Source organism: Diadema antillarum, unplaced genomic scaffold (genome assembly GCF_040938485.1).
Source record: "Diadema antillarum isolate AM-2024a unplaced genomic scaffold, OU_Dant_1.0 seq00000007_RagTag, whole genome shotgun sequence".
Taxonomy (NCBI): Eukaryota; Metazoa; Echinodermata; class Echinoidea; order Diadematoida; family Diadematidae; genus Diadema; species Diadema antillarum.
The window spans coordinates 236,508-258,533 of NW_027271129.1; the positions used below are offsets into that span (position 1 = coordinate 236,508).

The window sequence follows — 22,026 nt, forward strand, 5'->3', positions numbered from 1 at the left end:
TGTATGTGTTCGCTCCTTGTGTCCTGCATAGTTTCCGAGGGGGACTTGCATTATTGTAATACAATAATCTGAAATTAAACAAGGTTCGTTTTATTGTTTCGAAGGTACTTTATTACAAAACACACATATTCTTATACACCTAAATGTCCGTTGGTTCGGAAATGAAATAGGGTTTGTTATTACGAACATTTTGGCACTATTCAAACAGTTCGTTATTACTAAAGTTTGTTAAACTGTCAATAAGATGTGGTTCTTATTACGATGGTTCGTTTGTCATAAAATGATAGGAATTCTGAACTTTCGTTAATCGGAACATTAAAAAAAAGTTTCATTAATCCATAGGTGAAAAAGGTGTATCCAGTAACAAAACTTTGGAATTGCAAACTTCATAATTGTCTTAAGATAACCGAGCCTATGAAATAACTAACCTTTCTTATTTTTTTTTATTATTTACAAACCTTCTTTGGAATAACAAACCTTATTTCATTGTCGGATTAAAAAACACATTCTCATTTTTTTCATTTACAAACCTTCGGAATGACGAAACTCATTTCATTTTCCGATCAACGAGCCTTCGGAAAACGAACAATATATTTATATCTAAATTATGAACTTTCGGAATAAAGAATCGACAGAAGAGCGAAGCTTCAAAATAATGAACAAACCTTTAGATTCCCGGGAATGGCGAAACTTCGGAACAAAGAGTCTTTCGGAGTAACAAACTTTAGTAAGAAACAAATCTTTGGAATAGCGAACTGTAACGGAATCCTAAACTATTATTTTCTATACGACTTATTGTGTGCCAAAAACAACTTTATGCTCTCTTTTAAATGTAATATCCAAACGAAATTAAAATGGTACCATCCCATTTCACATCTCGCTTTCCAGTGTATGATGAGTATTCAACAGACATATATGCTTGGTGGTTACCTTGTTTTTGTCATATATTATATTTGTTCGGTTATAAAGAAATTTTTTTATACAAAAGGAAAATGGCCGGTCCCGAGCATTTTGATGTAACGGGAGTGCACTGTAGTCTGCTCATACCCACTGTGCAAAAAAGTTAACAACCGAGGCTGATCTTTGTGTCTTGTGTACGGTAGACACTATACCTGTAAATACAGTAAACCTCGCTTAAGTCGACATCGTATAAGTCGACAACTCGCTTAAGTCGACACGATAAAAAAGTCCCAATTTTTGCCTTTGTTATTCCTTGAAAACTTCTTCGTCTTAGTCGACATTTATAAACTGATTTTTGAGTGCCAACTGAACTGAAATATGTGTTAATTCCCTCGTCTAAGTTGACATGACTTTTTTCGCTCAAAGTCTTATCGCCATTCTCTGAAAAAGAATTGTTTTCCCGCTCCGATTCGCAGCATTTCTTGTCGGTAATTCTCTAGTGTACGGCGCGGTAGCATCTGCGGCGCGATGCGTCCATTGTCTTGTACGTCAGAATAGAGAGGACATACACTCATTTACACTGGAGAATTACATGTGGTACCCAAAGCAGTTCACTTTCCCCTTTTTCTCCTTCTGGTTATTCTCAAAACGCACAAATTTTGTACACCTGTAGGTCCTAGTAGAGAATCATTATCAGAACATTAAATACGTGTTTCCGTTTTTATGAATATTCTAACGTTAATTATTCCGAAGTGGTATTAGAAACCTGGGCCCGTTTTTAGAAAATTAATCAAAATACAACTACATGTAATTAATTGCAACTAAAAAGCAAATGCAGGTGTATCAAATCACGAGCAACTTTGCACAAGTGCGTTGCTGAAAAGGCTTGCGTTTGATAATCATATGAAACTAGAAAATAGAAAGTCAATTGCGTTTAAATGCAACTCTAAAAATCAAATGAAGTCCATCAATTCACCCGCAACGCTGTATTCAAACGCAAGAGCGTTGCAGAGAAGACTAACTTGCGGTTTTCGTAAGAAACTAGAAACTGCGTTTAAAAGCATCTCTTAACATTTACGGAGGTGCGTTACTGTTGAAAAGTCTTGCATTATCTTTTATTTCGTATGCAAAGTTACAAATTAAACGCAACTCTGAAATTCAAATGCAATTGCAAGTCCATCATATCACCGGGAACGCTGAAAAGACTTGCATTTGATAATCATATGAAACTAGAAAATTGTAGGGAACTTTTTTTAAAAACTCAATTGCGTTTAAGCGCGATTCTAAAAATCAAATGCAAGTCCATCAAATCACACGCAATGCTGTATTTAAACGCAAGAGCGTTGCGGAGAAGACTTGCAGTTTTTGTACAAAACTATATGAAACTGCATTTAAATGCATCTTTATACATCTACGGAAGTGCGTTATTTTTTTAAAGACTTGCATTATTTTATTTCGTACGCAAAATCAAAAATTAAACGCAACCCTGAAAATCAAATGCAAGTCCATCAAATCACACGGAATGCTGAAAAGACTTGCGTTTGATAATCATCCGAAACTAGAAAATTGCATCTAAGAAACTTACTCTCAATTGCGTTTGAACGCAATTCTAAAAATCAAATGCAAGTCCATCAAATCAGAAGCAACGCTGTATTTAAAACGCAAAAGCGTTGCAGAAAACACTTGCGGTTTTTGTACGAAACTAGAAACTGCGTTTAAACGCATAAAATCTATACGGAAGTGTGTTATTGTTGAAAAGACTTGCATTATTTTTTATTTCGTAACAGAACTTTCGCCGTGACCGAACTTAGTCTGCACTAGCGGGGAAAGACATCGCAACATTTACACGTTTCAAGCTAACGAAACGCATGCTGCTTCACGAAATGTCAATGAAAAAATAGTAGCAAATTATTGTCACAGTTCGCTATACCGAAGGATTAAATCTCAGTCCAAAGTTAAGTTAGTCTGACGATGGAAAGAGATTTGTTTTTACGCGGGTTGGTAATCCGAAAGATGTCGTTTTCGGATTAACAAACTTTTCTTCTTGTTTTTATTTCAGACTAGCCCGCGCCGTAAAGAGCGGTAATTTTGCGAATCGGAGCGCGAGAACAATTCATTTTCAGAGTATGGCAATAGAAATGTAAGCAAAACAAATATGGTGACTTAGGGAAGGAAAATCACACGTCATATTTCAACTCAGTCGGCACTGAAAAATTATCTAGACAGAATCATACGAATTCACACGCATATCTTCGCAGCAACGCACTTGAATTTAAAGCGCAAAGTTGTTTGCAATTTGGGAAATATGCGTCTAAAATGTACAGTGTCTAGAAACGGGCCTAGTTTTCCGATCCCGCTCTCTCAAAATCTCTCTAGAGATTTGGGAATTGTGCGTTGTCATTACTTATCCGCACGAGATTTATGCATGAACTAAAACATAATTGTTGCTAATGTCAGTAGGTATGTTTTGGCAGCAAAAGGAGTAAGATTTGAGTAGCGATCTGCATCGTGATCTTATTCTGTATAGGGGAAATTTAGTTTTCATTTATAAGTCGACAAAATGTCGACTTTCGCGTAAGTCGACGTGTTTTTCTCAGTCCCGATTATGTCGACTTACACGAGGTTGACTGTAGATAAGGTTGTGTTCCGGTACATATCACTTGTCAGTGTGTTGGGTGAATTAGATATGAAAGTGAGAATGTGCCTTTGAATCAGATGGTGTGAAGTGCAAGGTGTAGACTGGTGACGTACAAGTGGTGGAAGACTTCAGGTTTTATCCTCTTCATAGAGTGATCGTATATTTCGATCAACGGACGGTTGGCTCGGTCGGCGTAAGTGCCAAGGACCCGTTTTCGCTACAGTACATTGATGACTGTAGTTTCAAGTTTGTTCATGGCGGAATCAGGGGTGCCCCCCTTGGGACCCAGGGGAGGGGGATGAGGAAGGGGTCCTAATGCGGCCTACATTTTCATCTTCTTCTTGAGAACCCCATTACCGATTTTTAATCTTTAAAAATCTTCTCTAGAATCAGAAGTGATAGAGCTAAGATAATACTATGAGTTAGTACATTAATGACTGTAGTTTCCAGTTTGTTCATAGCAGATCCAGGGGTGCCCCTCTTGGGGGCAGGGGGAGGGGTAGAGAGGTCCAAATGGGGGCCTAAATTGTACATTTTCATCTTCTTCTTGAAAACCTCATAATGGATTTTCATCAAACTTGGCAGGTACCATTCCTTGGGGGCTAGGATTTCAATTGATTATAATGGGCACCTTGCCCCACCCAGGGGCCCCAGGGCCCCCCCAATCCCCCGATATTAAGGAATCAAAAAAAATTTGGCCCTTATTGTACATTTTCATCTTCTACTTGAGCATGCATGGTCAAATTTTGGTAGAGCTGTGAATAATTTAGATTAGTGACTGCGTGAAACGTGAACATGCGATACTCAGGTGAGCACAAGACCCCTGGGTCTCTTGTTTTGGGGGTTTATTTACAAAATGTCAAATAAAAAGACTCAATTTGAGATAGCTCTTCGAATTTCCATACAGCTTAATTTGTTTGACCGATTAATATCACCGGTTTCGGTGTTATGGTGTGTGGTATGGAAATTCGAAGAGCTATCTCAAATTGAGTCTTTTTATTTGAAATTTTGTTTAAAAAAATAAATTAAAAAAAAGAGAGAAAAAAATATATTGGTCATTCATAAGAGTACTCCAAATTGTATGGTTTATGCGGAACTAGAGGCTTATAAATAAGAATATATCATTACAAATCGTATGTTATTATTTTGGCACCGACTCATTCATGGAAAATAGAGGAACTTACCCTGCTAATTCTTTTACTAGATTCATTGATTGTTGATGGCACTCATAGTATTCAAAAGATTGAAGAACTTTGCGATAGTTTGGGATTTTCTGATAAAGTTGGCAAAATCAAGCTCAAGACATGGCACTGTCAAAATTTAAAGAGGGATTGCAAGTGTCAATGAAATTTCAAACTGTTCCAATTTTTGTCTCGCCCGCCGGAGGTGAAGGCGAGACTAAGGGATCTAAATGGCATCCGTCCGTCGTCCGTCCGTCGTCCATCCGCCGTCCGTCACAAATGTTAAAGTTTACCTGCAAGACTCTCTTACATTGTATGATGCACAACTTGGCAACTGTTACAGCAATGGCAGCCACACTTGGTGATAGAAGCACTAGGGGTATCTTCATGTTATGGTGTTGTCGGAGGTCATGTGATGTCAAAGGTCATTTGAGGTCATATATTAAAGAGTATGTGCAAGACTCTCTTTTCTATGTTAAAGTTTACCTGCAAGACTCTCTTTTGACAAATAACTTCACATAAGTTGATTGGATTACAACCTAACTTGGGTCATAGATGCACTGGGGGTACCTTCATGTTATGGTGCTGTTGGAGGTCACAGGATAAGGTCAAAGGTCATTTGAGGTCATATGTTAAAGTTTACTCGCAAGACTCTCTTATCACACGTAACTCGACACATGTTGCTACAATGGCAATCAAACTTGGATGATGGATGCACTTGGGGTACCTTCATGTTATGGTGCCGTAAGAGGTCACATGATAACGTCAAAGGTCATTTGAGTTCATATGTTAAAGTTTACCTGCAAGACTCCCCTATGATAGATAACTTCGCAACCATCGCTCCCTTTTCAACCAAAGTTAGGTTGTAGATGCACTTGGGGGACCTGCATATTATGTTGCCATCAGGGGTGACATGGTAAGGTCAAAGGTCATTTGAGGTCATATATTATATAAAAAATATATTTCTGGTTATTTTTGCAAGTGGGCGAGACACAATATTGCTAGTGCCTTGTTTGAAAGATTAAACTCTTTCACTCTGGTATAAAACATTTATCTAGAACTATTTTTTGATGAAATTGCATGACAAATGTGGCAGTTTGATAGCACTTCCTCACCAAAAACGTTTCAGATCTAATTTATGGTGATATGCAGACATGATAAGGAGTCAGCACAGCTTGCATCGACCGAGCTAAATGTGTACAACTGTCTGTGCGAAATCGCACATGAAAGATGTTACTGGATGTTACTCGTTTTATACTGCCAATCTCAACCATTCAAGGTTACGAGCGAGACCAGACCTATTGCCCTCCCAATCAGCCTGCTGTCCTTCCCACCAGTGTGAAAATTCAAAGATAGTTTTCATGCATACTTACGTGTATGAATTCAGTTCCGTTGTTAAACGTTACTTGTGAAATTCAACCAGTCATCAGCATATATATATATATAATAGTGTATGTACTGCGCCGGTCTATTTCTTTTTTTCTCACGATTAAATCATGATATCTGCTAGTTCAAAGAGTTCACTCAGAGTTTTACCGAACAGCAAACAGTGACAGTGTAAAATACTACACCAGTGCATATGATGCATAATACACAGCGCGCCAGTGGCAACAGTACAGCAGTAAATGTACATATTGGCAACACGGAAGCACCGAACACACTTTCTGGTCACGGATCAGTGAACTTGGCTCAAGCTACTGTATGAGCTGAAATTTTCGCGTACAGATATTTTCGTGAATTGCTACTTGGAGGACATTTTAGCGTGTTGTTAATTTCGCGGTTGCGAAGGTCTAACTGAATTTACTTATTAGCGCGTTGTTATTTTTGCATGTTGTTATTTTCGCGGTTCAAAGTGGCAACAAAATGTCCTCTTTCTTTCCAAGTGGATTTAAACGATGTGTTATGGTCTAGCTTGACATGTGGAAGACCATAGGGGTGTTCAGACGCAAAAAAACAAACAAACATTATACTAGAACGGTATCGCTATACCAAAACGGTATAGCTGTACGATGAATTTATACGTCTCAATGCTGACTAACGAAACGATGTATAACAACACGGCGTACAGCGAAACAACGGTCAGAGCATCGTTTCAAACTAGAACTTGATAACGAATCAGCATTCCATCATGTCCATTATGCATCTGAATGTATGTTGAACATAGAACAGTATAACAGGGCGAGGCTTAATAGGAGCACGCACGAAAGGTGGCCCCATAGCTGTCACTCACGACCATAACAGCATGCACAGTGGGAAACTGCACATCTATACAACGTTTTCCAGAACGATCGAGATTAATGTCTGAATGGTCTGTCGGCTACACAATGATTCTTTATACATCTTTCTTTATCGCGTTTTGGTATAAACTGGCTTGCATCTGAACAGGGGGCATTACATCTCCAGTGGACAAGGTCAGAGCGCTTCTACTCCTGGTGAGAGAAAGTCTGTGTTTCAGCCCTTTCTCTTTCACTCAAATAAACCTTTTTTTTTTTTGTCCATATCCAAGTCAAGTGCACAAACTTTGTAGGCTATCATGCGCTATTACAATATGAGATTGCTGTGAATTTTATGTATTGTCGCCACTAGAAGTCACATTGGCTGTCATAATTTGGCCGCGTTCATGCGAATTTCGTAGCCAGAATCACAAACATGACTCATGATTCAAAACGGTGTTTCAAATCACGGTCTCAGCGGAAGAGCGTTCATGCGGGCTTTCGCAACGCTGATTCTGGCTCTGCTCATCCTTTGCCATTGCGCAGCGCACTGCGCAGTTTGACCTGGTCTCTGCAACTCGAGCCAGACCTCCATATGCCAACTGATCAGTCAGTTCATTATAGGCGTTTACGTTTTTTATTTTGGTGAATACTTTCCAATAAGCTGTGGCATTCGGGCTCTGCCCACAGATCAAGGAATAATCTTAATTCTTCGTCTCTCCAATTGTTTCCCTTGGTAGACACAGCGCTGCAGCCATTACTATTATCAACTCAATCGGAGAGTAATTACATGTATTATTACAGCTAGATACTAGCATAGAATCGGTGTATGGCATTGATGTAAACAAACAAGTGCAAGTATGGTACCGAAACACACGATTCATAAGACGTACCACACAATGTGGGATACCCCATGAGACGCGCATGCGCACAGCGCACAATGACATCATAGAATCATGATTGAAATCACGGTTGCGTTCATGCGGTTTCTGCGAACGTGATTCTGGCAGAATCATGATTCAAAACGCCCTTTTTTCCGCGTTTCAGATCTGCGTTTTGAAACGCGTATAAATGGAAAAATCGCATGAACGCAATGCAACTAAACACGTTTAGCGACTGAACGTGTTTAGAAATGCAATTCTAGTTTCGCATGAATGCAGCCTTTAACAATGGGCTTGAAATAATCTTAAAGGGGTCTAGACTACTAGACTGTAATCCCAGTAACTTTGCCTGGCCGAGAGGCTCAATGAAGGCCAGTTATCACATAATAGGCACTTTTCGATTTGCACGTTGAGCCCGGCATCACCATGCTATGATGTATTTTTTTACGTACTGCACATGCGTGAGTGTCGACCCTTGGCGCTTCGCCCAATTTTCGAACGTGTTTACCCCGGTTATCACCATCCACCCAAATTCACTCGCGCTGGGCTCAAGCCGCCTTATTTATGACGTCACACTCCCCTTGCAATAGACGAAATTGCGCGAAAGAGCACAATAGTTACGTTCAGACGGGAGCCCTTAACCTCGAAGTTAGGAAACTTCGAGGTTAGAGCTTGTAGTTAGGGACCGTGAAGACGCACTCGTAGTTAGCAAACCTCGAGGTTTGCTCGATGTTTCAAGCCACGAGAAATCTTATGGTTAGCGCTCTAACCACGAGCCGTGGGGGGTCCCCACTCGTAGTTAAGCACCGTGTGGACACAAAAAACAACGAACTCGAAGTTAAGAGTGACCTCGCCGTAAACTCCAGCCCCCACAATTAATTTCCCTCTGCTTCCGGGTCAACCTCCCAAACGTACACCACAAATACACTACACGTGAAAAACCTATGACGCACGACACAACAACATCATCTTTTCTTCCCATGCGCTTGATCTCTGAACACGTCGAACTCGCTACTGTATTCTATATTCTTCTCCGACGCTAACAAAAAAGTTTTCGACGAATATCTTCATAAAGGCATAAAGTCATCAGTGCAGTGCTATATCTCTGCATATCATGACAGAGAAAAAGAGTACCTGTAAGCGAGTCCGACAGGGTTGAACTTATAAAGAATAAATAGACGCCTTGTTAGCAGTGTGGGCTTAAACTTCCGGTTTTGTGGTTTTAACATCGAGTGGGACCCACTCGTAGTTACGGGGGTCAGAAGCTTAACCTCGAGGTTTCGTAACCTCGAGGTTAAGATTCGTCGTGTGGACACACGTCGTAGTTAGGGGGCAAGAGCTAAACCTCGAGGTTTCCTAACCTCGAGGTTAGGGCCTGCCGTCTGAACGTAACTAATGACTCTCAGGAAATCCGTGTTTAGTTCACCTGTTTTCCTATTTCTTTGGAGAGAATATTAATAATTTAATTACATGAAAGCTTAAATGGTCTTGATATGTCACAGCAGCAGCACTGACATATAAACTACAACCTCTGGTACCTACTTTTATTTGCCCCCTTTCACTGTTCTGCGATTTGCAACTGCATACCGTAGTCCCACATGTGCATTTACATGTAATGCTGTATGCAATCACGTCTCGGTGCTGGGCATGGTGCAGTGCATTGTACTTCACAGCCTTACAATGCATCATGCTTTAAAGGCAGGGGATACCTTTTACAGACCTCCCAAAATGCAGCAAAACATTAAATATGAACCTCAGGGGACTTGCTTAGGCCACTGCTTAGAAATTTGGAAGTCAACAGTTATCTAAAATTTGAATGATGCACAAAACTCAACTACTCAGTAGTTCTGTGTGTCAGCCACACTTAAGTCTTTTTGTTGCAGTCTTCTGTATTTGTTATCTATAAACACAAATCTAAAAGTACAAGAGCTGATGTAATAACATATAGAGTGTGTGGCAAGAATGTATATAGAACTGTTTGTAAGTGTTGATGAACTTTCTTCACAAAATATACATGATGGACACACATGCGGTGCATGGGTCTGCAAAGGTAGCCTAGTAATGTACTGGAATTTACGGTGAGCCCCGAAAAAAATTCAATTCAAGATCTAACGGTCAAAAAAATGTACTAAATGTTACCTTCCACTTTCAATACTTTATGGGAGTTTCTAAAGTGATACTCTCTTCAACATACCACTGTATTTATACAACTATTCATTTAAGGCATGCAAATGGGATTCCCTACCTTTAAAACCCATATAATTCATCCCAGGATACTTACTCAGCATCTAGTCAAAGAGGCAGACAAAGTAAATATTAAAGTAAAAAATAAAAAAAAATCGCAAATTCCATGTAATATGCACCCAAGGAACTGGGTAGCCTACTGCACATGCCATGAGACGTGACGCCCGAAATCGAAATGTCTTTCAGCAGCGGGCTGATGTGCGGATGTGACGCCTTGACATACGCTTGCGCTCGGCATCACAACCTTCTCGTTCACCGAATCGAAAACTCCCTAATCATTCGTCTGGGCTCTCCTACCAGAGTCTGATGAATACCAACTGCCACATTTTGCCAGAATGACCATTTCATGTCTTAAATCTACAAGTTAGTGTTCGTAACCATGATACATTTCCCCTCTCATATATTCACTACAAAACGTGAGATGGTTGTGTTCACACTCCCACACACGTGCACATGAACACACCCTAACACACACTATTATTTAAGCAGTAGCTTGGGGACTTTCACATCTGAACAATCTTTAGTAGCTGTACAATGGCTGCGGCAAATTTGCCTATAGCACTTAGTGTGAGATGTTAAACCCTAACTTGTTTGAATATACAGTTGAACCTCTCTTATCCGGCCTCCCTTTATCCGTATCTCTCTATTATACGGACGCAATCTCGCCGTGATTTTTTTTTTTTTTTTAATTACGGGAGGAAAGGGGGATTCCCAACTCCTTGAGAACTCCTACACAAACACACATGAATTACATATCACTTCCAACATGATTAACATACATTACATCAAATTTCCTTCCAAATTCTTGCAAACACGAACCTCTATTTTGGGGTCTGTTACTGAGTGTAACAATGAAAAGGTTGCAGTATACACATTGCTACATGTGGTACTACAATGGGCTACATCAGTACATGTGTATGTATATGTACATGTGTATGTATATGTACATGTATAAAGCATTGGGTCTCCCGTATCCGGCCAAATCCCTTATCCGGATGAGCCCCGGTCCCGACTTGTCCGGATACAAGAGGTTCAACTGTATGTTATAAAATATCACCTCGGTCATATATCTTCTAAGGCTTAAAATAGCAACTTAACAAATTGGAGTATGATAGTATAAATCAACCACCAAGTAACTGAGTAATGGAAAGAATTGTTCCATGACTACATTAATTTGGTCACAACTGCTTCATGCATGCCACTCTTTGCCTTCTACAAATATCAATTCTAAAACCCATCTTTCTTAAATTACTACAGCTCAACACTTTTATTGCAATGAATGGTACGAGTCAAAATCTATAATATGTTAGTAAAAATGATGACATAAATGGTACCCTGGGGTACCAAATAAAAATAAGCCATTTTGTTGAATTATTATTTTTTAAGGTTGTACCCTGGGTTGCCAAAAAAGTGAAAAAATTTGCACTGAAGCACACGCTAATGCTAGCACAGTGTACCACGCAAGCATAGTATAACATGCAGTGGCATGGGAATGACTGCAGTGTGTACACGCACACACAGTGCTTGCATTTCCCTGCGGCTCTCCTCAAGTGGACATGAGGTGGCGCTACAAAACGTGGTACCCAGGGTACTACAGTACCCCAGGGTAAGGCATGATGCATCAAATGCCGGAAAGTAAGGTGGAAAATGGTATGAATTCTTACCTGGAAAAAGAGACGAGAAGAGATGATCTCGTTATGTTGAGATGGCGTGGCAAAGTGTGGTCACATCATTAACCCAAAGCTCTTCAGCTTCCATGTCATTCTTTCCTCTCAACATTCTTGCCTCTTCTACTTTAGATTTATGGGTGTGAGAGTCACATTTTGTGGAGTGGCTTGTGTGTTTCCAGAATCATTCTTCACTTTAGTTTTTTTTTTTTTTTTTTTATTTTTTAGGGGGGGCATAATTTCTTTGTGGTCTCACGCTACAGCTTGAGAAATGGTGACCTATGGCCCTCATATTTTGCACACACATAGGACATAATAATTGATAATTTCATGAAATAATGACTTCTGGATCAGCATTCTACACCATCTTGGCTTTGCAAATTATGTCAATTTTCACTTTGGTGATGTTAACACTGTGAAAAAGAAAAATGCATTGATGTCAACCTTATTAGATTGATTGTTTTACATACATGTAATCTCTATGGCAGTCATTTTTTTTTTCATACACCATTGTTGATTTATACAATACAAGTCAAATCTGTTCTTTGATGAAAATCTTAAAAATTACATGCCCAATTGCCCCAATCACATATTGAAGGATTACCTAATTTGTCAGTGTTGACAAATTTCCAAGACTAGTTAGTTTGTACTTTTATAAATGACCATTTATTTTTATCTTTTATCTTGTTTTAATTAGGTTTGCAGTTGGCAACTTCCTGCAGTCACACCTCCTTGATGTAGACCTGGGCCTTGATGCCTCTGTTCTGGGACGAGATACAGAGAATATACCAAGCAAAAACAAGCAACCATCTTTCATCACAGCCTTTCCAAATAGTTCAGAATTACGCTTCAAACAGGACCACTATTTTCATTTTTCTGTGAGTCTTTTCATATCAACTCAAACATCATTCAGTTGTCATCTATCATTTTTGTTGTTGTTGTTGGTGGTGGTGGTTTTTTTTTTATACACCTGTATTATTAGCTTGGAAAACGCAAAATAAACAGAGAATACAAGTATAGTATGATTTGTGTTGGGTCTTTACTTTGCATTCACTGTGCAAGTAGTATTCTTTGATCAAACCGTTATTGAATATTCCCACATCTCCTCCAAGCTTATTGTCAACAGTCCAGAGTTCCATAAAATTCCAAATGATTTCACAGTTCAAAAATAGTCCAAAGTAGGATCCAGTTTAAGAGTTCATTGATATTTTCCTTGAAAATGCTCTGCCATTCTGAGTCCAGTCTTGTTTTTTAATTTCTCTTTCTCTTTTAACCCCCCCCCCCCCCATATTACTGTCCAACCATGAAAATCTTGTGTGATTTAACCCCATTAAATAGACAGTCTCTCTGGTGGTTTTACAAGTCTTCTAGATCTTGTTCACATCTCTGTCACAGCTCTTGTTGGTGAGACCCCCAACTTGCACTGACTAGTCTGCTGGGTAGGCTGCTGGGTAGGCTGCTAGGTAGGCTGTTGGGTATCTGGCTCACCAGAATGATCAGGGCTCACTGCCTTGTCACTGGAAGAGTCTGGCACTCTGGTTGTCTCCGCTTGGTCCTGGATGGAAGGTCAGCACCTGACCATTACAACGTATTGTACTATGCTTTGTCTGAATATGGTAGGGTCTTGGTTGTTTTGCTTTCTGGGTGATTTTCCCATAGCAAGACTGATCGCACATCCAAACCGAATCTCCTGGCTGTAGCTCTGGAAGCTCATGTGAGTCATGACGTCTGTTGTAGGTCATCATCTTATCTGACCGGTACTTCTCCTCCTCCTCTCTCTCAGATTCCAGGTCCTGCTGTTGTACTCATGGTAGCAGCATGTGTGGACTTGGGCGCTCTTCAGTATGACTCCCTTGGTAGGGGTGCAGCTCCGCCGGCCCCAGGGAGCATTCTGCCCACTCTTGATGTCCAGGGTCTGGTTCTGTTTAATAGGCCTGGGTTGAGCCGTGCTACCAGGCCCTCCTTGCTTCCCGGTACGGCCACGGAAGTGGTGTTAGCCGGCAGCCCAGTTCAGTCGGTCTTCTGACAGCCTCCACCGGTGGCTCTGGGTGTCCCGCCCAGGGAGGAAACATACAGAGAGTTGAAGTTCCTGTATGAGGACGAGCCCGATGTGGACGTCCAGTCTTGCTCCGCTTTTCCACAGAGAATGCAGAGTCAATGTCTGATACACACCAGATAGGCGCGGACGCTCAGGCTCTGCTACAGAAATATTGCTACAATTCCACATATCTAAGCCACGCCTTTGGTCAGAGGGTGCTGCCTGTAATGCTGTCTCTTCTACATACTCCATGAACAGTATGTGGCCCACATACATACCCAAGGAAGAATATGTAGTGCACCATTAAAGGGACACAGTCCTCACGAAATTAAAAAAAAATATGTTGTTGTTGGTACCTCCAATGAACTACTTTCACCAAAAACAAACTTTAAAATCACCAAATAAGCTCGTACATTTTGGTTGAAAAAGTGTGACTCTGCATGGTGAATATGCTAATGAGCAAGTCTTGGCGGAGAGTCATACGTCGTCGATGCACAACTCTTCCCAGCCGTGTTCTGCTCGTTATCCGTACGCTCCCTAGTTTACCCGGATGCATGAAGACGTCGGTGGCTACTCCGACTCGTATTTGACATTGTTTCTACGTTGTGTGTGTGTGTGTGTGTGTGTTTGTGTGTGTGTGTATGTATTGTGTATTATATTCGCACGTACACGTGTGGACGGTACAACTAGATGATAGATCTACGGTCGGTAGATACGCGTACGCACCCCGTACGCGGTTTGCCCTTCACACTTTTCCAGTCTCAAGCGCAGCTGCAACCCTACCTGTCACCGCTCATGCATGTTCTATAGTACGTACAGAGTGTACATATTTGTAGGTAGAAACGATTCTACACAGGCCTGCTAGTACACTACAGGGGCGACCGCATTCAGCGTCGTCTGGTCAGGCTATCTTACATCAGTAGTTTTGCTCGAATCGTGCAGAAAATTTCCCAGGAAAATCCTTTTTTCCGTCCCAGACCAACAAAAGTATCGTGAAAGGTGAGCTGTATGGCTGCGAAATATCGGTACAATGATGCCGAACATAAGAAACTTAGGGCCTACAAAATCTCGAAATCGTGTTGTGACCTACCTAGCTGTGCGTGGACAATTTGTGAAGCGATGTTTTTACGTGGACCGGCAGGCTGTGGCCCTCGGTAATAAACCGAGAAAACTCCTGAAACCAGATGCAATCCTGACCATTTGCTCACATGAGTTATAAAACAGAAACACATCGAGCATCGACTTCGAAGAGAACCGAGGGAAAAAAGCGTAGAGAGGTAAGGAAAGTGGCTAGCTATGTTTAATTTACCGTGGGCCTGCAGCCGGGGTTGGACTGCAGTGCAGTGCCACTGAGCTAGCTGCTGCCAGTGCCGACTGGACATGCACGGCAAAGTGGAGCGAAATCATATCCCTACGACCCCCTGTGTTTACCCTTCCCGGCTCACGTCATATTTTTTTTTCGAGGAAAGGCGATTATCTGACTACTTACAGAAATATTGAGATACAAACAATATTTTCTTTGAAGAATTCGACTCTCTCATGCACAGGTTATCTTCGGTTTGAATGCCAAAATCGACTGGACGGAGTCGAGTGTACTGTGTATGTACTATGTATACATTGGTATGGTAAGGATTTGCGCGCGAGAGTGGTTTCTACGCTAAGAAGTATGCAACACGGACGGAAGCTAGAAAACGACCGTGCCTATTTGATGTCAAGTTCATGGTATATTTGGTTTAGAAATACATATAAATTTATGTTTACAATATTAATTTTTCGTAAATTATATATATCTAAGCTTGAAATATTTTGTTTGAAATTATAAAACCACAAACTTTCACATTATATGATAAAATTGCAACTAATCATTTGAACACTTAAATTGATTTTAGAGGCACGGCTGTCAACTTGGTGAGTAGGGCATGCACTACGTAGCATCTTTTTGCCGGCTCTTTCACGATCGCTTGCAGGAATTATTTTTCAAAAATCGCGTACGGAGACAATTTTTGATGTCCAAGCGTATAAATTGGTGAAAGTTTATATTTTTTACTCTTCTTAATTATCAGCACAGTGAAAATCTCAGGACTGCTTCCCTTTAAGCCTTCCTACCCCTTGACATTCTCCTGCCACGGAAACCTTCAAAACTTGAAGTAAGAAATTGCCTATGTGGATATTAGTCAAAGTGGATGGAGCCCTAGTGCATATTAGACAAAATGAATATTTAACAAAGGAGGAATAGATGAATTGAAGATTATACAAACAAGTGATTAGACAATATGGTGTATTGACCAAATGGCAATGGAACTAATTGGATATAAGACGTATGGGCATAGGCCATCTGGTAATGAGAAGCTAAGAGAGAGCGAACCGACAATTATGTCCACACGCCCATGGCATACTGTGCACATTGACTTATGTGGCCCCTTACCAAATGGAGAAACTTTCCTGGTGGTTGTTGACAACGGCAGTCAATGGCCAGAAATAGAAGTTATAGGCAGGCCCGGCGATGTGGTGCAATTAATTCAGCGATAACACGCCAAAGCTTTTGAATTGGTAGCGTTCATCAAAGCACTTCGCAAAGTGGAGTACAAAAAACCTAAAGATTTCACCTCCTCATATCTCCCTTATTTTACCACCAAATCCCTTGAAACTTCACATATATATAATACAGAGATGTCATCCTCCATATACATTTTGGTTGAAAATGCTGATGTATCTTTCCAGATATTTGTATTTTTCTGTTTGAGGGGATCGAGGGAAAGGACTAGGATTATTTCCTGACACAATTCTGCTACAATATGAATATAATATGCATTTGATTAGCATATTGATAGTCTGTATACTCAGGACTCACTACCTGCGAAGTTTTGTGTTTGTACAATTAGTAGTTAGGTCAAAATCAGAGCAAATGGAAAACCTAAGTTTCTGAGAAAATACTGGACATGCACAACTACATCATCCTTTTCAACATGCAATCGGCGACAGGGTTCAGTTTCGGTCCACAGGGTGGTGAGAGATTGAAGTGAGAGAAAACGTGAGAGCCCCATAACGCATGGTAACATGGTCATAATCACTCGACCTCGACCTTACAAGTTAGCAACAAAGTTCGACCCAGAACCATGGACTGTCTTTGAACAAAAAGGACTCAGCGTGGTAATCAATCATGTCAACATGCAGACCATGTGAGTCCATGAGGACTCAGAAACACAAACATTCAAAACATGTTGATCTAATGCTATGGACTGTCTGTAAAAATAAGCTGCAAACAAAATATTTGATTATATACTATCTATGTCATGTTATACAGTGTACTTCTGATAGCATTGCAAGTTGCAGAGCATTCAGTGACCCCAAACTCCACTACTCCACTACTCCTTGGCATATACGGTATATGACTATACATCTTGTCATTGAATTTGAATTCTTCAATCCCTTCATCTCTGCATCTTCTCTCTCTCTCCCTATCTCTTTCTTGCACATTTTCTGTGCTGAGCAAACAAATCTGTGAAAGATTGACACTGCCTTTATCAAACAAAATTTGTGAAAAAGTGACTCTGACTCTGTTTTGCAAATGCCCATTGCAGAATGAAATTTGAAATTGAGTGCCTTACATTGTTAATATGATAGAAATAGAACAGGAAAGGTTTTTAGTTGACTTTGGCATAATTTCTTTTATCTGCTCATTCAGATTATGGTCATTTAGAACCAGTCATCTCATTGCTTTGTCTAAGTTCACATTTCATAAGTGTTTAGCTCACCTGAGCCAAAGGCTCAAGTGAGCTATTGCGATCACCCTTCGTCCGTCGTCCGTAAACTTTTCACATTTTCATCTTCTTCTTGAAAACCCCAAGACCGATTTTCATCAAACTTGGCAGGTAGCATCCCTAGGGGGTTAGGAACTCAATTTGTTAAAATGGGCACCATGACACCCCCCCCCCCCCCCCCCGGGGGCCCAAACCCCCCAAAATTAAGGAATCTGTAAAAATCTTCTTCTCTAGAACCAGAAGTGATAGAGCTAAGTTAATACTATGTGTTAGTACATTGATGACTGTAGTTTCAAGTTTGTTCATGGCAGAATCAGGGGTGCCCCCCTTGGGACCCGGGGGAGGGGGGGTGGGGAGGGGTTCTAATGGGGCCTAAATTGTACATTTTCATCTTCTTCTTAAGAACCCCATGACCCATTTTCACCAAACTTGGCAGGTAGCATCCCTGGGGGGTTAGGAACTCAATTTGTTAAAATGGGCACCATGTCCCACCCAGGGGGCCCCCAGGGGGCCCAAATCCCCCAAAATTAAGGAATCTGTAAAAATCTTCTTCTCTAGAACCAGAAGTGATAGAGCTAAGTTAATACTATGTGTTAGTACATTGATGACTGTAGTTTCAAGTTTGTTCATGGCAGAATCAGGGGTGCCCCCCTTGGGACCCGGGGGAGGGGTTCTAATGGGGCCTAAATTGTACATTTTCATCTTCTTCTTAAGAACCCCATGACCCATTTTCACCAAACTTGGCAGGTAGCATCCCTAGGGGGTTAGGAACTCAATTTGTTAAAATGGGCACCATGTCCCACCCAGGGGGCCCCCAGGGGGCCCAAATCCCCCAAAATTAAGGAATCTGTAAAAATCTTCTTCTCTAGAACCAGAAGTGATAGAGCTAAGTTAATACTATGTGTTAGTACATTGATGACTGTAGTTTCAAGTTTGTTCATGGCAGAATCAGGGGTGCCCCCCTTGGGACCCGGGGGAAGGGGGTGGGGAGGGGTTCTAATGGGGCCTAAATTGTACATTTTCATCTTCTTGAGAACCCCATGACCCATTTTCACCAAACTTGGCAGGTAGCATCCCTAGGGGGTTAGGAACTCAATTTGTTAAAATGGGCACCATGTCCCACCCAGGGGGCCCCCAGGGGGCCCAAATCCCCCAAAATTAAGGAATCTGTAAAAATCTTCTTCTCTAGAACCAGAAGTGATAGAGCTAAGTTAATACTATGTGTTAGTACATTGATGACTGTAGTTTCAAGTTTGTTCATGGCAGAATCAGGGGTGCCCCCCTTGGGACCCGGGGGAGGGGGGTGGGGAGGGGTTCTAATGGGGCCTAAATTGTACATTTTCATCTTCTTCTTAAGAACCCTATGACCCATTTTCACCAAACTTGGCAGGTAGCATCCCTAGGGGGTTAGGAACTCAATTTGTTAAAATGGGCACCATGTCCCACCCAGGGGGCCCCCAGGGGGCCCAAATCCCCCAAAATTAAGGAATCTGTAAAAATCTTCTTCTCTAGAACCAGAAGTGATAGAGCTAAGTTAATACTATGTGTTAGTACATTGATGACTGTAGTTTCAAGTTTGTTCATGGCAGAATCAGGGGTGCCCCCCTTGGGACCCGGGGGAGGGGGGTGGGGAGGGGTTCTAATGGGGCCTAAATTGTACATTTTCATCTTCTTCTTAAGAACCCTATGACCCATTTTCACCAAACTTGGCAGGTAGCATCCCTAGGGGGTTAGGAACTCAATTTGTTAAAATGGGCACCATGTCCCACCCAGGGGCCCCCAGGGGGCCCAAATCCCCCAAAATTAAGGAATCTGTAAAAATCTTCTTCTCTAGAACCAGAAGTGATAGAGCTAAGTTAATACTATGTGTTAGTACATTGATGACTGTAGTTTCAAGTTTGTTCATGGCAGAATCAGGGGTGCCCCCCTTGGGACCCGGGGGAGGGGGATGGGGAGGGGTTCTAATGGGGCCTAAATTGTATATTTTCATCTTCTTCTTAAGAACCCCATGACCTATTTTCACCAAACTTGGCAGGTAGCATCCCTACGGGGTTAGGAACTCAATTTGTTAAAATGGGCACCATGCCCCACCCGGGGGGTCCCCAGGGGGGCCCACTCCCCCAAAATGAAGGAATCTGTAAAAATCTTCTCTAGAATCAGAAGTTATAGAGCTAAGATAATACTATGGGTGAGTACATTAATGACTGTAGTTTCAAGTTTGTTCATAGGAGATCCAGGGGTGCCCCTCTTGAGGGCAGGGGTGGGGGGGGGGGGGTTGGGAAGGTCCAAATGGGGGCCTGAATTGTACATTTGTGATGCGCTCCGTCGGAATGAGTCAAGAGTCGCAAATAATGAAATCGTAGTTATGCCTATATGTGAATTCTACAGACTCTAAGCTTTACACTGATATGTAATACAACTCATTTCGATATCCCTATAGATCATAAAAACGAATATAAACTACGTTTATGATGTCAGTCCATTTTCTAAATAACGGAGAAAATCGCTCTCAAAGTTCAGGCTACGTTCAAGCTCACAACCTGTTTCTTTCACGGGACGAAACAATACAGCAGTCCTGCTTAGCGACGGCGTTTACGCTCCATCGCACGCACTACCGTATAAGGCGATAGCTTGGGTATGTAAGATAATTAACCAATCGCAGGACAGGTCTGTCAATAACGATTCTGACCAATACGGCAGCCCGAATGTAAACTTCGGCGCGTTTGTGTCCGTGCCGCTGCCGCCGCATGAATGAGTCGGTACACGTTGTGTGTCGGCTGCGTTGTAGTTTGCCGCAAGTTTTTAACTCACAAACAATAGGAAACAGTAAAAAGAAAAAAAGGCACGCAATGCGTCTTACGAGAAGCGTCTTTTAGCGAGGGCGTTGATCGCTTCCATTCTCCTCCCATGTTGTTGTCAATGGAAACTAAAGAGGATGCATTTAGCAAGTACCAATACCTAAACCTGAGAACCTATTGTAGGCGGGCACGCAATGCGTCCTACGAGAGCGACGTGTAGCGAGGGCGTTCATCGCTTCCATTCTCCTCCGATGTTGTTGTCAATGGAAACTAAAGAGGATGCGTTTAGTATGCAAGTACCAATACCTAAATAGAACCTGAGAACCTATTGTAGGCGGGGGTTCAAAAGACAGCATCGGTAGAAAAAGTCAATGAAGTTAATTAAAGATAGTCGTCTTTTGAGATCGTGTTCTTTGCCTGTACTAAAAACCCTCAAATTACGCACATGGTCGTAATGTTGCAGAGCATCAAAGACTGCTTTCGCGTCTGTTCTGCCGCAGCTGTATACAGCCGTAACATTCTGAATTCCCGCCATATTAGGCACATTTCCTTTATAGGCGTTACGTGCACAGTAATTATCGCTTATCACGCTTGCCAATGCTGCACATATTATACGTATCAGAAGCAAAGGTTGATGTAGGCTTGACAGCTTCACGTTGGGTTTACAATGATTGTATCATAAATATACTTCTTATTCTCGGTCACTTTTGTGATACCATAGCATATAAAAAACCATTAACTTGTAGCTTAAGCTGAATGTTTTTTTTTAACATCACATTTGCAGTTACAATCTTTCTGCTGCATTTGGGAAGTGGAGTATAGATAATAATACTGACAAATATTCGGAATTAATACTTAGGCCTTCTTCATTTCGTTTTGTATTCACAAACCTTATTAGAAAAAATGATTGCTTGATTACTTCAGGTAAAGGAACCACCGGCAATGACCGGAAAGGAACCGCATTTAATTTTCTTGTTAACGAACCTAAGCTAATAGTGAACCATATTTCATTGTGTGATTAACGAACCTTCAGAATAATCAATTGTATTACCCCCCCCCCCCCCCCAAGAAAAAAAAACAGTTCAATGTCATGCGTTGTCAATAGTGATAAAAGGCCCGTTTTTATTTCGTAGTGTGTCTCAGTACTCTTGTGCTTACTTTTAAGGGTGTGCCTCTCTCAATGATTGCGATTGATGTTCAACTATTTCTTTCACGCAAGCTTGAACAGGAAAAAGCTAAAAGTCAGGCAAGATGACGAGTTTTCTTCCATGAGATACAATCATTAAGACACACATCTATTCCCGAAAGTTGTGTGATTGCTTATGTGCTAAAGAATATTGTGTTCATTACATGAATCAGGCACTATACAAAACGGTTGAAATCTACTGAAAGTCGAACTTCGTTTTTTTTTTTTTTATTTCATTTCCATTTCAAGCGGGGATAGACTAGAAATTAGTTTGTGTATACTGGCAGGAGACATTACAGTTTTCCAGTACATGTTCTGCATTTAAACAGTCGCCATATTTTCGTGGTCAGAATCAGATAATGGACACATGATATATTATAAAAATAAAAATACAAAACAACGAATACGCCATATGTACAAACATTATGAACTTCAATGAATTAAACTTACCTGTGACATTCTGCATAAAAAACAAGCACGCCGATTAAATAATATTTTGATAGAATTAATAGAACACAC

At 41.1% G+C, this 22,026-nt stretch overlaps 1 protein-coding gene across 3 annotated transcripts in view; it reads left to right on the plus strand.

Moving 5' to 3' along the window:
- LOC139724954 (alpha-N-acetylgalactosaminide alpha-2,6-sialyltransferase 2-like) overlaps positions 1-22,026 on the plus strand; it is a 188,861-nt gene that overhangs the window by 72,877 nt on the left and 93,958 nt on the right. For all 3 annotated transcript variants that reach the window (XM_071636072.1, XM_071636070.1, XM_071636071.1), the window contains one exon: positions 12,422-12,602. In XM_071636072.1, coding sequence (XP_071492173.1) covers positions 12,422-12,602 — 181 coding nt within the window. The remainder of the gene's footprint in view (positions 1-12,421; positions 12,603-22,026) is intronic.